Below are 18,837 nucleotides of genomic sequence, written 5' to 3' on the forward strand. Positions count from 1 at the left end.
GGGGATTTTTTATTTTTTTTGTTTTACAGATGGGGAGTGACCACTTGGAGAAGGGTCGCTCCCCTGGAGGGGAAAATTGTATTTAGGCCATTTCTGACCCCTTGGGGGCAGATCGGCCGATTTTAGGTCAATCTGCCCCCAAGGGGGCAGAAACCACTAGGCACCGGGGATTTTTTTTTTGGCGCCAATGTCAGGCGGGGGAGCGACCCCGTAGGCAAGGGTCACTCCCGGGGAGGGCTTGGGGGGGTGGGGAGGCAAATTTATTTTAGGCCATTTCTGCCCCCCCCCCCCCTGGGGCTGGCTGAGCTAGAGGCCAAAATCCACAGGTAGGCACTTTGGAAAAAACACCTCTGTTTTCTGTGAAAAAATGTGATGTGTCCACGTTGTGTTTTGGGCCATTTCCTTTCGTGGGCGCTAGGCCTACCCACACAAGTGAGGTATCATTTTTATCGGGAAACTTGGGGGAACATAGAATAGCAAAACAAGTGTTATTGCCCCTTGTCTTTCTCTACATTTTTTCCTTCCAAATATAAGAGTGTGTAAAAAATACGTCTATTTGAGAAATGCCCTGTAATTCACATGTTAGTAGGGTCACCCCGGAATTCAGAGATGTGCAGATAATCACTGCTCCTCAACACCTTATCTTGTGCCCATTTTGGAAATACAAAGGTTTTTTTGATAGCTATTTTTCACTCTTTATATTTCAGCAAATGAATTGCTGTATACCCGGTATAGAATGAAAACGCACTGCAGGGTGCAGCTCATTTATTGGCTCTGAGTACCTAGGGTTCTTAATGAACCTACAAGCCGTATACATCTCCGCAACCAGAAGAGTCCAGCAGACGTAACAGTATATTGCTTTCAAAAATCTGACATTGCAGGAAAAAGTTACAGAGTAAAACGTAGAGAAAAATTGCTGTTTTATTCACCTCAATTTCAATATTTTTCTTTTTCAGTTGTTATTTTCTGTAGGAAACCCATGTAGGATCTACACAAATGACCCCTTGCTGAATTCAGAATTTTGTCTACTTTTCTCAGAAATGTTTAGGTTTCTGGGATCCAGCATTGGTTTCACGCCCATTTCTGTCACTGACTGGAAGGAGGCTGAAAGCACAAAAAATCGTAAAAATGGGGTAGGACCCAGTAAAATGCCACATTTGTGTTGAAAAATTGGGTTTTCTGATTCAAGTCTGCCTGTTCCTGAAAGCTGGGAAGCTAGTGATTTTAGCACCGCAAACCCTTTGTTGATGCCATTTTCAGGGAAAAAAACACAAGCCTTCTTCTGCAGCCACTTTTTCCCATTTTTTTAAAAAACAAACACGAAATTTTCACTGTATTTTGGCTAATTTCTTGGCCTCCTTCAGGGGAACCCACAAAGTCTGGGTACCTCTAGAATCCCTAGGATGTTGGAAAAAAAGGACGCAAATTTGGCTTGGCTAGCTTATGTGGACAAAAAGTTATGAGGGCCTAAGCGCGAACTGCCCCAAATAGCCAAAAAAAAAGGCCTGGCAGCGAAGGGGTTAAAAGAAGTTAGCGTTAATTAAAACACTGTTTGGCAATACATCAACACCAACAGATTTTAACCTGGGAACTAGTCTGCCCACACAACTCAATGGTGAGCGTGCTAACCCGCTGACCTTTCTTACTAGCCACTGTTTTAACCCCTCGGTGCCTGGGGCGAGCTGGTCTCTGCCACGGTTGCCGACCTGCACCCGACCCAAGGGGCAGTGCTAGCGGTCACCCGTTGGGCCTCCCACCCACACACCCCCATCAGGGATGGAAGGGGAATCGCTTCTAGCGCGATCATTTGGGGGCTGAGGACAGGCAGAGGAATGAAAGGAAAGGCTTTACTTTCATGTCTCTTGAGCATTTCTGAAGCCTGATTGTGAAGCGACCGGGCTGCAGAAATGCCCACTAGACAGATCGCCCTATTTTAACAAGGCTGATCTGCCCCCAAGGGGGACAGAAACCACTAGGCACCAGGGATTTCTTCAGATCGAGAGCGACCCCTTAGGCAAGGGTCGCTCCCCTGGGGGGCAAATTTATTTTAGGCCATTTCTGCCCCCCTTAGTAGCAGATCAGACTATTTCTATTAGGCCGATCTGCCCCCAGGGGGGCAGAAACCACTTAGGCACCAGGGATTGGTGTGTTGGTGGGGGGGTGGTGTGTGTTTTGTTGCGGGGGCAGCCCCTTGGGCAAGGGTTGCTCCCCATGGGGGCACATTACTGTTGGCCATTTCTGGCACCCCTGGGGGCAGATCGGCTTATTTTTAGAAGGTCAATCTGCCCCCAAAGAGGGGGGGGAGGGGGGCTCAGAAAGCCCAGCAGAGACCAAGAAAGATTTGTTTGTGTTTAAAAAAAAAAAACAAAAAAAAAACAAAAAAAAAAAAAAAGAGGGTGGGGGCATGGCCAAACCCCCACCCCAAATAAATGGGGAAAAAGTTACCCCCAATCCAGCCCCCCCCCCCCCGGGGGCGTGGATGCCAGGGAATTAAACAAAAAGAAAAATTGTGGGGGGTGGCTACCAGCCAGTATGGGCATGGTTATGCCCCCACCCCTACTAAAAGGGGTTACAGGCTTTCAGCTCTCTTCCCGCACACTAAAAGATCTTATCCCAACAGCAAGCAAGAGGACATTTGATTATTTGGGGTTTTGGTTTTACATTTGGGCCATGAGAGCTTGTCTAACTCTCAAAATTGTCCCACTTAGAATGGTGAGGGCTGCACTTTTTGGACTTTGGGACGCTTCCATGTAGAAAAATCTACAAGACCTAGACACATCTGAAAACTAAACATCTGGGTGAGTCCAGGGTGGTGTGCTTCACATGCACCCCGCACCATTTCCTACCCACAATGCCCGGCAAACCTCCAACTTTGCTTGAAATCACACATTTTCCCCACATTTTTGTGATGGAACATTTTGGAATCCACAAAATTCCTACCACCCAGCATTGTTGCATTTATATCAGTAAAAATTCTGCCCCACTTGCTGGCCTAAAAACATTTTTTTCCAAACTGCCCTTTTGGACCTGCTTTGGTTCCCCCTCAATTTCGAGATGTTTTTGGCTCTTCCCTGTCACAGGCACTTGGTCCACCTACACAACAAGTGAGGTATCATTTTTATAGGGAGACTGAGGGGAACGTTGGGTGGTAGGAAATTTGTGCTGGTGCAGTGATCCCACACAGAAATGTGATTTTTTTTTAGCTAAATTTGAGGTTTGCTGATGATGATGAGAAAACACTGGGGGTTCCACGCAAGTCACACCTCCCTGGACTCCCTTGGGTGTTTAGTTTTCAGAAATGTCTGGGTTTTGAGGTTTGCTAAGGATTCTGGGTAACAGAACCTAGTGAGAGCACCACAAGTTACCCCATCGTGGGTTCCCCTAGGTGTCTAGTTTTCAGAAATGTCCAGGTTTCTAAGGTTTTCCTAGGTGCCGGATGAGCTAGAGGACAAAATCCACAGCGAGGCACTTTGCAAAAATCACGTTAGTTGTCAATGTAAACACGTGATGTGTCCATGTTGCGGTTTGGGGCGTTTCCTGTTGCGGGCACTAAGCCTATCCACACAAGTGAGGTACCATTTTTATCAGGAGGATTGGGTAAATGATGGGTGGAAGAAAATTTGTTACTCCTCTCGGATTCCAGAACTTTCTGTCACCAAAATGTGGGGAAAAAGTGGTTTTTGTTTTGCAAAGTTTTGAGGTTTGCAATGGATTCTGGGTAACAGAACCTAGTAAGAGCCCCACAAGTCACCCCATCCTGGATTCCCCTAGGTGTCTAGTTTTAAAAAATGCACAGTTTGGTAGGTTTCCCTAGGTGCCGGCTGAGTTACAGGTCAAAATCCACAGCTTGGCACTTTCCAAAAACACATCAGATTTCAATGTAAAAATGTGTTGTGTCCTTGTTGCATTTCCTGCTGCGGGCACTATGCGTACCCACACAAGTGAGGTACCATTTTTATTGGGAGACTTGGGGGAACACAGAATAGCAGAACAAGTGTTATTGCCCCTTATCTTTCTCTACATTTTTGCCTTCCAAATGTAAGACAGTGCGTAATAAAGACATCTTAGAGAAATACCCTGTAATTCACATGCTAATATGGGGACCCCAGAATTCAGTGATGTGCAAATAACCACTGCTTCTCAACATCTTATCTTGTGCCCATTTTGGAAATACAAAGGTTTCCTTGATACCTATTTTTCACTCTTTACATTTCCACGAATGAATTGCTGTATACCCGGTATACAGTGAAAACTCATTGCAAGGTGCAGCTCCTTCATTGGCTCTGGGTACCTATATATCCCCGCAACCAGAAGAGTCCAGCAGACGTAACGGTATATTGCTTTTGAAAATCTGACATCGCAGGAAAAAGTTACAGATTAAAACGTGGAGAAAAATGGCTGTTTTTTTCACCTCAATTTCAGTATTTTTTTTATTTCAGTTGTAATTTTCTGTAGGAAAACCTTGTAGGATCTACACAAATGACCGCTTGCTGAATTCAGAATTTTGTAAACTTTTTAGAAATGTTTAGCTGTCCGGGATCCAGCACTAGCCTCACACCCATTCTTGTCACTAACTGGAAGGAGGCTAAAAGCACAAAAAATAGTAAAAATGGGGTATGTCTCAGTAAAATGCTAAAATTGCATTGAAAAAAGTGTTTTTCTGATTTAAGTCTGCCTGTTCCTAAAAGCTGGGAAGATGGTGATTTTAGCACTGCAAACCCTTTGTTGATGCCATTTTCAGGGAAAAACCACAAGCTTTAATCTGCAGCCCTTTTTTCCCCATTGAAAAAAACAAAAACGACATGTTCGCTGTATTTTGGCTAATTTCTTTGTCTCCTCCAGGAGAACCCACAAACTCTGGGTACCTCTAGAATCCCTAGGATTTGGGGAAAAAGGACGCAAATTTGGCGTGGGCAGCTTATGTGGACAAATTATGAGGGCCTAAGCGCGAACGGACCCAAATGGCCAAAAAAGGCTTGGCACCTGACGTGGAAAAAGGCCTGGCAGCGAAGGGGTTAAACTTATGCCTTTATATGAATATCTGTAACTGAATAATTTCGAAAATGCAATGGAGTAAGAAACCAACCCGATCCTACTCTGTATTAACATGGTGACATTAACATCTGGCGCAATTCCCCAGTAATAATGGAACAGAACATACGTTTTGACAAGGTTGAATATTTTCTCCTTATGCTAAAATTTTAACCGATCATGTTCCCGTTTTTCCAACTGGCTGCACTCCTGATGTCCTGAAACTTAAATAATCAAATCCCCATTATTTTATGTATACCGTTCCGAATGGCAGACACATCTATACAAATCATTTAAACAGCATCCTTGAATTCAGTGTTTAGCTTCAAGTTACAAGATGTCCTTATAACGTTGTTACCTGTTACAGTGTTAGCAGATGTTCAGAAAAAAAACGTTAAACTATTTTGAGATATCAAATGTCGATGAAAATTCTGCCCATAAAAAAGGAATGTCGAATTAACAGAATGCAGTTCGCGTTAACAACTCTGAGAATAATTCACCGTTCACTAACCTGGAAAGATCGTTTAGCGAGAATAGGTAAAGGTGACCCTGACCAAAAGCTATATTACAGCAAAAGAAAAAAAAATAATATGTGAGTACCCTATACCACTTTTTATTGCACACCCTTCAGAACTACCTCTTTGCAATAAGCACCGATTGAGTAAGTGAGACTTCCAGAAACAGAATCGTGGCAGGACAGAATGGTGTAAGTGATCAGATGAAAGGGATAAGTGACTCGATTAAGGGGTTCAGGCTGTAAAGGGGATATTTTGCTGGCACGCTTCCACTACATTCAGTAACCACTACAGCGGCAGCGCTACATCATGTAACTCTACAGCGCCGACAAATACAACGCCAAATGCAAGTTAGGCAATTACGGTTAAAGGTTAGGTTATAAAATACAATTAAACCTACATTAAATGCATGTTAAGGTTTGCATTAGGTAAGAACGGCACACATACCACAGGTTTCATGCAGTACACACTGCGGTTTAAAATGACACATATTTGCTATTAGAGCACAGGAGGTTTGCTGTACTTCAGGTAAATGCCCTCCATAGAAATATGTTTCTCCATGACCGTCATGTCAAGAAGAGGTAGGATGACCAGGCGTCCAGGATCTGCTGGGACAGTCCCGATTTTTCAAGAGCAGTCCCAGCAGATTTCATCAAATTTGGCTCATGTCCCGGTTTTTAGAGGAGGTCGACTGAAAATAGTGAGTGCCACTTTTTTGGGTGTTACAAAGCAGGGCTAGTTAGCAGTTGTAAAAAGCAAGGAATTTAATCAACAAGTACGATGTTGATTTGAAAAAATACATTTTATTTAATTTCTAAGTGCTTTTTAGGGGCGAGCACAAAATGCTCTGTCCCCTGCTGCAATCTCTCTTTGGGCTTCTAACCATGCCCATGTCACGTCAGTCACTTTCATTGGTTGGTGGGCTTGCCTTTTAAAATCTGCTTGCTTTCATTAGTGAAAGGTATGCATACATCATGCCTTTTCTGGTGCTTAGCCCTCCTCGAGTGCACCGGCCAACTACTGCAAACATACGAAGCTCGATGTTTTCCGTCTGGTTTCTGGACTACTTTTTCTCTTTATTTCGCAGCCCGATATCGCTGGGCAGTAGTCCAGCGCTTTGCATGACATCGATCCTGTTACATAGGTAATTGCACTATTGCCGGTTACTTAGATAATTGCACTCTTGCCTGTTACATGGATAATTGCACTTCTGCCGATAGGTTTTACTACCAGCAAAGTTTTATTTCCCTTTGTGTGTCTGCTTTGTGCTGATGGCGGCTGTCAGCTCGCTTATGTGAAACTTTAACTTTTCAGTTTACACAGCAAGAAAAGTCGGTTAGTTATGGGAAACTGTTTAACTTTTACATTTTTAATCTATGTGGCAAGAAAAGTCCGGTTAGGAGATAGAATGCTAATAGCTCTAACTCGAGCAAACACGAGACCCACTGCATTGCAAATGCTTGCTCTGCTTTCTGATGTTGATTACAGATGTCATCCTGCGATGCTCTAATGGTGTAAAAATATAGTCCTTCTATATTTCTTTGCATAATGTCCCGATTTTTGGTTCTCATGAGCTGGTCACCCTAAAAGAGGGCTCGGCCGTGAAGCTGACGACGCACAGGCAAGGCCGGCACATCTGTAATAAACTCTACCCAAGCAGCCCCCAAAGCGGCACACCGAGGTTACAAGGTCGGGTGCGCACACTCTGAGGGAATGTCACTGATTTCATAGCTAGTAGTCTGTTTAACCAAAGATAGTTCCTGCTTGGGTTTGTGCCCTTTCCATTCTCAGTACCACGAGCAGAAAGGGCAACGCAAGTTAAATGTCTCGACGGATCGGCTAACAATGGTGCCTGACTTCCAACGAGGACTACACAGGAGTTTTGGGGGGCTCCGCAAATTCAGAATATTGTTTGCTTTATACGTCTTGAATGGCATTTCACAGAAAAACAGAACACCTGATTCACGTGGATGTCAAATCTGAAACTATTTCGAGCTGGTGAGAGCTGGAGGGGAGCTATCCATCCAGAAGAAGAGATCACACATAAAATCAAATTGATTTATTTCTGTTAATTAAATTACGCAAAAGACTAGAACTAGTTTGGGAACATGTCACAGAAAAGGGAGATTACTTTGTTACTGGCATTTTCTTTTGTCTGGACAGATATCAAAGAACAGGACACAGCACCAAAAATGGCACCTTTTTGCCGTTTTATATAGTGCGAACTCGTATTGGGGCACTTTACATTAGCACCAGTTACGCTACACAAGCACACATTCATGTTTTGGTAGGAAACGGGCGATTACGTGATTTGCCCAAAATCACAGGAAGATGAGCCTTTTTCATTTCTTGTTAGAATGTCAAACATTGCCTAACAGAAAAAGTCGGTACGCTACATGTTTGTGCTCAGCTCATCTACAAATTGAAAACAAACCGACGTGCGCCCTTCTGAAGGGAACGCCTGGCTGCATGACGGACATGCGAGTCACGCTACGCTGACTCAGCATTCTACAGATACGGCTGATGCGGCGGTTTCATCCCAGCCTGCTCCCCCACACCCCACAAGCTCCAGGTCTTTTCCGGACTGCCCGAACCATCACAGACGAAGCCCCAGGGCTTCACTGACACGCTACTCATTTCGGTCACTCTCTCAAGGCTACACTGGCGGTTCCCAGAGGACTGTGAGCTTGGTGGGAGGGGGTGCAATTACAGCTGTGTGGACTTAGTCAAGCCATTTAAACACGTGCTGTAATTTGCACCGTTTGAAACGACTCAAAGTTTTTATTTTTTTAGGTGGGAGGAGAACCTTCCCCAGACCCCGCCACCACTATGATATGAAAACCCACTGGAGAAAGTCAATCATATTCACCCTGCTGCGTCCAAAGACTTTGAGGGTCAGCCCTTTTTCAAATCCGAATCCTCATCTTAAAATGGTTGCTGCTACACTCACTTTAATGGGTTTCCCCTCTTAAATAACGACTTCACTCTTGCTGGATGGTCAACAGGGGATGCCACGTTCACTCATATGTTGCAATGTGGAGCTCATTTAATTACGTCTACCAGGACTCCTTTTGGTTCCCAGTTAGACTCGAATCTAAATTTTATAACATACTCAGTGCAAGCATAAATGCTCAGAGTACTTTAAGGGGCATGTAGACAAAAGGAGTACATTATTATCTGGATTTCACAGCAGCATAAAGAGCATTCAAAATAGAATAAGTTAGGACAAGGCCATAGGGAGCAAAATTGAAAAAATATTCACAAATCTGACCCTCCATTTAAAATCCCCAATTTAAAAGAGCTGCTATAAACTGACGGGATAACTCCGTTAATTAAACACTCACTGTTGAGATACTCAATGGATCTGTAAGTCAGGTGTTTCAATCCCATAACACGTGCAGGTCCTTAACAGAAAAGAGAGAAGTTGACAAAGGCTGAGAGCAGGTCAGACTGGAACCTGAGGAATCTGACATGAGGTGTCAGACTGCTCAGGAGCCAGAGCCCTCTCACACCCAGGTGGGTGTCATGCTTCATCATAGGGCATGTTCCTCAATGCCTGACGGGCACCCTCAAGGGGGCTCTGTGCGGGAGAGCTGCTTCAGTTGTATGCCATATGTAAAGTGTGAGTACTGGTGTATGGGCTCATTGGTATAAGTGAATGAGGATTAAAATAAGATAAGTTATCCTGACAATTTTAGTATGTAGGTCCTCTTGTCTAAATTAAAAACTAATTGTGGAGGCTGAGAACAGATATAATAATCTGTATCAGCTCAAAAGATTGTGTATAGGTAGAGCAACATGTTTAATGCCGCCTGTAGTCATTTTCGATCAAAGGCAGTTCATCAGGACCAGGCATCCTAATCTACATAGTGGTTGGAAAAGTGTTGGGTACATTGGTGAACAGTACCAGCCACTACAAACAACTAAGAAGAAGAGTACTGGATAGTACCTTCAAGTAATGGTATTAAGACGATCCCAGTAGGGCTGGTGTACAGGCCCCCTCGGGTGGAAATAGAGGCCACGCTAACTTGAGCTGGCTCGAGTCACAATGTTTCATGATGCCTTAACCTTTTATCAAGTAATCATAGTTTGGAACACATATAGGAATCACATACACGAAAGATCGTTGAAAGACAGTTGTCCAAAGCCAATTTAGTATTAAAAGTGGCATATTGGGAATACATGAAATATGAACCACATTAAAATGTAGAATAATTTAAACTGGGAAAGATACTATTTGCAGATTAAAGGTCAGTAGTCCATGAGCTACACCTTGATGTAATATATCATAACGAGGAGGCTAGGTATGGCCTTTACGACGAGCGTTTCATGTCCTTTCCAGTAAAAATGGACACTGAGAACAAAATGCACCAGCCAGGACAAATAAACAAAAGGGGAGGAAAGCCACTTAATCACAAGCAGGCAACCGAGACAGCATCAAAACCATCCAAACAGGTTCAGCATTTGGCATGGGCGAGCTGAGCAGGGCCCAGGTCTAGAGTGCCAATCTTCAGAGAGGTGAAAATAACTGCATGAAGGACCTGCGAACAGCAACACCTCTCTCCAGTGGCTCCAGTAATTCGGTTTAAAGCACTTCTTATCATTTTAATGTGCTTAGATGCTGTTTTTAGAACCATATCAGCCCCTTTACCCTGCCCTCCCACATATCTCTAACCCCCTGCCTCCACACATCCACATCCACACCCTCTCCCCAACCTAACCAACAACTTGGACCAGCCTGATGGAGGGGGATACACTCTGTGTGTTTCAGGTGAGATGGAGGAAGGTGTGGAGATGTATGTTCAGAAGCAAGTCTCTACTTCGATGTAGCTTGCCAGGAACAGGCCTGTGAAAAAGGACTGCTACTTCATTTTATTCACCAGCAGTAACGAGGGCGACAAATTTATTTCCGCTCAGGGCGCTACTGGACCAAGAGCTGGCTTTGCATCCAAACATAAGCAAGGGACTGACCCAAACTGCATTCTAACTATATGTTACATATCTGAAACAACAGGTTTTCCAACAAATGGCTCAAGCTGTCTAAAGGCAAGACCCAAAAAGAAGCCTGCAAACGTGAATCATCCCCAATGCAGAGTTCTTAGAGAGAGGCACCCACAAGGTCATCAAAATATCACATTTGTAGTCTGGAGACAAATATTGGCGTATGCTTTGGCAGCCAGATCTACATGCTAAAACTCCAAGTGTCAGACATGGCTGTGGTGCAAAAAAAGCAGCTGCAGATACCTAGTAGGAAAAGTCTTTAAGTCCTGCATCCCTGAATTACTCTAAGTCCCTCAAGAACAGCCAGACCTTCATCAAACTTTCAAGGGAGGACGCTAACCTCCTCAGACCTCCTTAGGAGGCACAGAAGGGAATGCAAAGTGGAGAGTAACAGCAACCGGTATACGAAGAGATAAGAGATAACCATGTTATTAATAAAGAGAAAACTTAACTAGTTTGCTTTGGAGGAATTTGAAAGTCAAAATACAAAACAGTAAATAGAAATCATTGGTAAGTGTAATATCAATGAACAAATGACTAAGCTACAGAAAGAGATGCTTCAGAGAAACTATAAATACCCTAGTACTAGTACCACACTAGACAGGAATTAATAAGAGAGCCGGCCTCTTTCAATAGGGTTTCCTAGGGAAGATCTTGAACTGGACTAAAAGTTGGTTACTCACCAATACCAGACATGCAGCTTGACATCCTGTCATAGGAAATACTATACAGCTCCATGGACTAGGAGATAATGTCCACCATCTTGGGAAAGAAATTAGGCTTGGCTTGTTTTCTTCTATTCTGGTAGTCCTGCCAAGTGCAACTAAACCCATGTCACAGATAACTATGTGCAAGAGGAAGAATGATATGTGCTAAACTGAGGCCGTTGCAACCATGTTAAAATGTTGTGCATGGTTTAAGCTAAGAGTGGAAACATTCTGTATTGATCGCTCTACAGTGCAAGGCCTACTGAGTTTATGCCCTGAATGTCTGCTATAGAGTCCATGTCGCTCCCTCTGACCCTACATACCTGTTCATGTCATTCCAGAATATACATGAGTAGTTGGGACCCTGCAGTGAGTCTGTTAATTACACGGAAGACAGACGGGAACCCATTTAACTAAGTTTGCAGGATCAGATTTTGGGGCAGATCCAGTTAAGTCACATTTGCACATGCAGCCTCAATCAGACAACAAATGAGGCAGCCTATTTAATGGGTAAACACACCCAAGCTCGACAGAGGACATCTCCATAAGGAGATGGTGCTGCAGTACGTACAAAAATACACCGGTATTCATCATGGGGAGACTGAAAGTCATCTATAAGTTTATGGCTCTATAGTTCGAAATAATGAAACAGATTCTGGCAGCGGCTCCTAAAGAGGAGACTGCACTTGCAAAGTTGTTCAGTCCAGTAGCAGGGAGGCAGATGGCACAGTGACCGAAAATTAAAAAAAGCTCCAGCATTGAGGACAAATCCTGATTAGGAATAGCTCTCTGGCAAAGAAAAACTTCCACATAATCCAAAAATGTCCAATTTAAGAGTTGTAAAAAATGGAGACTTACTTTTTTTTGATAGTGGTAAGCCAGTTAAAATGTAGGGTGCATAATGAGGCAGGGAGAAGAGTTTGTGAAGAAAGATTGTGCACTAACTTTGTGATGAGAAGCTAAGAGAAGTTGCAGAAGTTGCATTACTACCTGGATTAGGCACTGGCAAAATTTACATCAATCACACCAGCATTATTAAAAAAAATTCAGGTTGTGCCCGTCATGCGAAATTCCCAAAATTATGAATTAGTACTCCAGTCCGGATGAAGGTGGATGTCTGGAAGGGCTGGGAAAGCAGATGCTATTGTTGAGGTATGCTGATTCACTGTTATGAGGTGCCTTGAAAGTGTGGGTGAGGAGTTTAAATTGCGCTCATTTGAGAATGGGGAGCCAGTGGAGCTCCTTCAGGCGTTTTGTGATGCAAATGTAGTGTGGGAGGTGGAGAGTGATTCTGGTTACCGAGGTCTGAACGGTCAGCAGCCATCTGGCAAGCTTTTTGTTGATCTTGGAATATAGGGTGTTTCCATAGTCCATCTTGCTTGTGACCAGGACACTGTGGCTGTTTTTCAGGTAGCTGATTGGCATCCATTTGAAAAAAATCTTCATCAACATCTTCAGGGTATAGCATGAGGGGATGACGGCATTTACTTGGGCTGTCATGTTGCGTTTGCTGTCAATGACGATCCTGAGATTCTTGGCATGGGTGGTGGGGGTCGGTGTCAGTTATAGCTCTGTTGGCCACCGGTGGAGTCCCACAGTGATGTGCTCTTTCCAAAGATCACAAGTCTTGTCTGGGTTCAGCTTTAGACAGTTGGTCGTTATCCAGTGGTTGATTTAAGCTATGTAGGCATTGAACTGGATTGTGAAGAAGAAAATATGTTGCGTGCAATTGGCATAGGAGAGGATGTTGATAACATGAGAGTGGATGATGCTGGCTAGAGGGATCATATAGGTATTGAAGAGGGTGGGGCTCAGGGAGGATCCTTGTGGAACTCTGCAGATGAAGTAGCAGGTGTCCAGGGTGTATGGTGCCAGACTGACTGACTGGGGTTCTTCCTGTTAGGAAGGAGCAGGTCCTTAGGAGTGCTTGTCCTTGGATTCCAATGTCATGTGGGCATTGAACGAGGATGGGGTGAGAGACTGTGTCAAAGGCTGTAGAGAGGGCCAGCAGGATGAGGGTTGCCTTGTATACTCTGTCCAGAGTCATGCGGATGTCATCCGTGGCACCCATGAGGGCAGATTCCGTGCTGTGGTTGGGTCTGAAGCCATACTAAGTGGTGTCAAGTAGTTGGTGGTTGTTGAGGTATTCGGTGAGGTGTCTGTTGATTATTTTATCTAAGACCTTGGCCAGGAATGGTAGAAGGGAGACCAATCTGTTGCCACACATCCCCTAATTTGAAAAATACCTATTACATCTCATTTACCAAATCCCACTAATCAGGCTACCTGTCCCAGCCAGTGGCCCTTCCAGTGAGGAGTCGCAAAAGTAAAATATCAATCCCACCCAATCGAGCACAAGCATTTAATGTAATTATGCATAATTTAGTCATCATTTTCAATAATTACATGAAAGCAAAGTATGTGAATTTCGAATATTCCTACCCAGAATGCCCATCGGGGTAATAGCTGTAGTCTAGAAATTTAGCTTCATTTATTCATTCATTCATTCATTCATTCGGCTACACGATAACAAGCCGATGACCTTGTCAAATAGAAATTTAACATGACAGAAGCCGTCTGATATGAAGAGTGTTGCAGGAGGTGAGATGATTTGTTAGTGTGATACACCCATGCAAAGCAAAACCACTTATTTTATTAAGTAATATGTATTTAAGAAAATTGTCTTCTGTGTCACTGAGACTTGATTAAGAGTGAGATGGAAATGTTAAACATTAATTCTCCTTTCCACCAATTATACACTGTTGAACACAAGATGCATATTCAGCTTTTCTCAAAATGAAATACTTGGAGTTTAGTGGCAAAGCTGGACTTTCAACAACAAATTTAAGCCATCTACACACACACACACACACACACACACACACTATCTCGCTCTCTCTCTATTAAAAGGAAGGTAGAGTCTCCTACTATGATTAAGCTTACATAGACCAATTCACACAATAACGTCTCCAACTTAGTCAAACATTTAAAGTAGTTTACTATGATGTTGCTAGGGCAGATTACTTAAAGTTGCATGTCCCCCTTAAACCACATTTTATTTTTTTCTCTTAGGACTGTTCATTTTAATTATCTATGGTATAGTTACGAAAATAAGGAGATAGAGTATTTTAATTTAAAATCTACAACATCAAAATGGTAACCTCGTGTATAATGCATTAATGACTGATTTTACAAAAAGCGGATAAAACTAAAGTGTCTGTGCTTTAAAAAGACTGAGCTACTGGCTTTGCTCAAGTGTGGAGGCAGTGGCATGCAAACTCATATGTTAAGATGCATGAGTAAGTAGGGCTGGTAATCTTGTATGAAGAAGAAAGAGCAAAGAAACACATGCCCTTCTAAAAATGATAACAAATAAAAAGTCCCTTCAAGTATGCTTTAGAAGGATACAACTCATCCAGTCTGAGCACGGAGACCAAAATGAAGCTAAGCGGGACAAAAAACAAGGATAGGGAAGAAGGGCATTAAATGAAGAACAGGGAATGGATTTAAACAACAGAGTCATCCAGACCCAAACAAGGGGCTGAATAAAAGCCCACTGCAAGTATACGTCACATTTTGGAAACAATAGGTTATGTCTGAAGCAGAGACCTAAACATTCCAAAGACTAACTTAGTTCTTTACTTTAAAACTGATCAACTGCACTACACCATTCATACCAAACTTGACACAAATATGAACAATGATTAGTAACCGAAGTATCAACGTACACAACTTACCTCTTTGACATCCACTAGGTGATCCGGCGGGTGAATCTGAGATCTCTTGCTGGTCGGCGGCACCTTGTGAAGCCCAACACTAAAGAAGGAAGCAGCACTTTGGCTCGGTCTTCTCTGCAAAGCGGGAGAGTTGCCGCTACCTTGGGATGCGATGGAGAAGCTGCGAGATTTCAGAGGAGGATTGTTCTGACAGAAAAAGAGGCACTTTAAGAACATGTATTCATTTGGGGTTCTATATTTAAGTACTCTTCATGTGGGAACACTACTCTTTTTAGCCGATGTTTGTTTAAGCCTTTAATTTAATGCCATGTCCAGGTTCTGTTTCTCAATTATGAAAAATTGCGATCAAAGTAAGCACCTTGTTGCATGTTTACAAGTGCTTACCTGTCTATCTGTCTCATTGACATTCTGATTTACAATAGAGATATTGCCAGCAATGCTATGTGTAAATCAGCAAATTTCATAATGATTTTGGCTCAGAATGTGCGCTTCCAGATCACGTACATCATAAAGTTTGCCCACATGTTTCCTACCACTCCAGAAAGTGTGGTAATGCGAACCAAAGGTTGGAACTACTCTCACAAGGAGTTTCCCCTTGTTTATTCACCATTTCAGAAAGCCTCCGCAACCTGCAAATCCAATGAGGACAGGCTCTTTAAATCCACCTAACTTTAATGCAGTGCTTACAGCAACAATTCGGAAGTCAGGCACACATTATTGTATTATCAAAGATGCCACCAATGTGGGTACAACTTCAAGGGACTCTACATGAGATTCTTACCGACAGAAAAGTGGGATCAATGCCTGGAAGAACAGTACTATACCAAATGTGAAACATCACAATTGTGTTCAGCAATCTACTGAGAAATATAATGTGTAAAAGAGGCATGCTGGGCCCAATGTTGCAGGCACATGATCCATGCAAAATGTGACAAGTCAATTAAACTTTCCAGATTAAATTATAACCTCACAAAAATACTTTATCATGAATTATGCAAGTTATTGTACTTATATATCTGATTAACTGGTTGGATCTTCTTTACAATGAATGGCTCACCACAGGTCTACATCCTAGGTGGAGGCTACTTCACTCTGCCAGTTTAACATTAAGCCAAAATAAACCTCTGTAATGCAGACGAACCAAGCGAATTAATGTAATCCATAGTGTTTGGATAGAACTAACATTATTAGATTATACATTTTCAGTAAATTGGCAGCCATTTTGCAGGTGTAGAGAGGAGTTCTAGAGGTCTGGAAGCGGACGTGGATAGGACCTACATACCAGTGTGGCAGAACCATTTATTTTACAATCTTAAGCAAGCGATTAAGTCTAAGCCGTGGCTGTAATTAAAACAATTACCAATATCTACAGCTGCCTAATGGTTAGAATGGAGCGTGGCCAGCCCAAGATGGCGCCGGCCGCATAATTCCGGAGCACCCCAGGACTGCCATGTCCACCTACCTGGCGAGCTCCCCCTAGACTCTAATTGTATCCCAAAGTGAAAGCAGGGCCCCTGAATGTATGGGGAATAGAAAAACTCCCGAGGTTGTAGCTCTCCAGGGAAGACAGTGAGTGTGCAGTCCGGCAACACAGAGCTCAAGATAGAGCTGTGCTAGTCGAGTGAGGCATGTCCACCCACAAAGTTCCCCAGTGGACGGTCCCAACAGGGTGCAGCCCACAGCTCATGGCCAGAGACTCCATGGCCACAGTATTGCGTACTGACTGCTCAAGCGCAACCGTTAACAGGTGTGGATGAGCCTGGCGAGACAGCAGCCTACCCCTCACTGGAAGTGGCCCCTACTACGCCCCATGAGCAGTGCTGTCCTCTGCTGGCGCCTGGACAGACAACTGAGGACGCAGGGCCTAACCTCACATCGTCGCTGAAAAGGTAAAGAACGTCCACTGGCCGAACCAAAGGGCGGACAGGGTCTGACAGATGCCACCATGCACTCTGCTGTGCGACTCTCTGTAAGACTGAGACAGCAGAGGCCCAGTAACATTCAAAGCATGATCACAGTGGCTGGGTCCAAACAGAGGGTGCAAGGTGAGTAAACTAAGAATGGGTTGGGATACCACCCCTAGCCAGTGGTCAGACAAATTGGAAGCATTCCTTCCATCACCTTTTGTGTGTTTAATGTACCACCCTAAGTGGCAAGGGTATGCCCAGACTTGAGTCCGGTGCTCACTGAACTACTGGAACCAAGCTACACCTGGCTGATGAGCCCTTACCCTTACCAGGGAAAAACCAGTCCTAGGTTGTTTGTGTTCCAGTCCATTGAGGACCTGGCCTGGCAGTTCAGGTTGGACTGTTGCCATGAGGAGCAGGACCAAGGCTGATTATCATATGGCTGGATCAAAACTAAAGTTGCATGGTGAAGAAAAAGAACAATGTGTTGGGATGATACCCTAAGCAATTGCCAGTGGTTAGACAAATTGCAAGCATTCCACCTTTTGTGTGTTTGATGTGCCACCCTGGGGATGCCACTTTGATGCAATTACTGAGCACTGACAGTTGATGCTGCTGGCCTGAGTGGGCGAAACTCTGGTTCTATGTTGACAGTGGCCTTTTAACCCCTCAGAGACAGTATTTTCTTCTTTGCAGGACTGCTACTGTTGGCTCCAGAACCCGCAGACGGTCACTCGGATATCTATCTCAGCTGAGGTTATATTTATTTAATGTTAATTGTTCTTGGTTTTGATGGGGTTTTTAGGCTTTGGGAGGGAACCTCAGCCTGCCCCGATCACATCAGCACACAGCACTCCCTTAATCACATGTGATACTATGCCACCAATGACGGACTTAACCATGTCCAATAACACTCTCCACATTCTCACCTACAATGCCAGAGGCCTTAATAAACCCATAAAACAGACCTCTGTCATCTGTGAACGATCTCCCCTCTGAAAAGACGTTGGGTTTCTTCAGGAGACCCACCTACTACAATCAGACCACTCCCATCTGAAATCCAAAGATTACCAGGGCCAATACTTCTCTTTGGGTCACAAGACGACAGCTGGGAGGGCATCCTTATATATCTACACTGCCCCCTGGTGATTAAGGGTAGCCTCTGGGACACTAGTGGGAAGTAGGTAGCCATTCTAGTCTCATTGAGAGGTATGCCCCTCACTTTAGCTTCAGTCTACAGGCCTAATCAAGAACAAGAGTCCTTCCTGGCAGAAGTGATTTATACTCTCTATGCCTGTTCAAATACACCCCTGCCTATGGGAGGCAACCTGAACCTAGTCTTCAACCCCATGGCTGATGCCAATCATACAGGGGCTGGGAGGGATTCAACAGCCCTAATGGCCAAAAGCAGGACACTATTAGAAGACCCGAGACTGATGTATGCCTAGAGGACCTGCCTCCCTCTAACCTGGGACCACTCATTTTTCTGGAAACCACAAACCTAAGCTAGGCTTAATTATATACACCTAGATAAAAGCCTACTCCCCAGCGTGGCAGACTCAATTCAACACCCTATCACACGCTCTGATTATGGCCCTGTCACTTGCACGCTGACCATATAGGCTCCATCGGAGGCAGAGCTACCAACACTTGGTGACTTCAGGATCACATCTTGATGGACCTGGTGATGGTCACTAACGTTAAAAAGTGGATCAAGGGGAGTGAGCGCAACCACCCAATGGGACGCCGTAAAGGCAGTCCTCCGGGGTATATTCATAGCAGAACCTGCACACCTCTGGAAACTACAAGAAGAGCTGCACATTAAATTGAGCTCGGCACTCGGAGAGCTCAAGTGTGAACATAAGAGAACCCACTCCACAAGACAATGAAGGAAAGCAATCACAATTTGAAGCCGATTTGAAGACCTTCGAAGAAGGCA

General features: G+C 44.0%; 1 protein-coding gene across 1 annotated transcript in view; it reads right to left on the reverse strand.

Annotated features, from left to right (window-relative positions):
• The window catches only part of OSBPL11 (oxysterol binding protein like 11), a 242,558-nt gene that overhangs the window by 141,253 nt on the left and 82,468 nt on the right, over positions 1–18,837 (reverse strand). The window contains exon 5 of the mRNA XM_069224292.1: positions 14,992–15,177. Within this exon, the coding sequence (XP_069080393.1) occupies positions 14,992–15,177 (186 nt within the window). The remainder of the gene's footprint in view (positions 1–14,991; positions 15,178–18,837) is intronic.

Source organism: Pleurodeles waltl, chromosome 3_1 (genome assembly GCF_031143425.1).
Source record: "Pleurodeles waltl isolate 20211129_DDA chromosome 3_1, aPleWal1.hap1.20221129, whole genome shotgun sequence".
Taxonomy (NCBI): Eukaryota; Metazoa; Chordata; class Amphibia; order Caudata; family Salamandridae; genus Pleurodeles; species Pleurodeles waltl.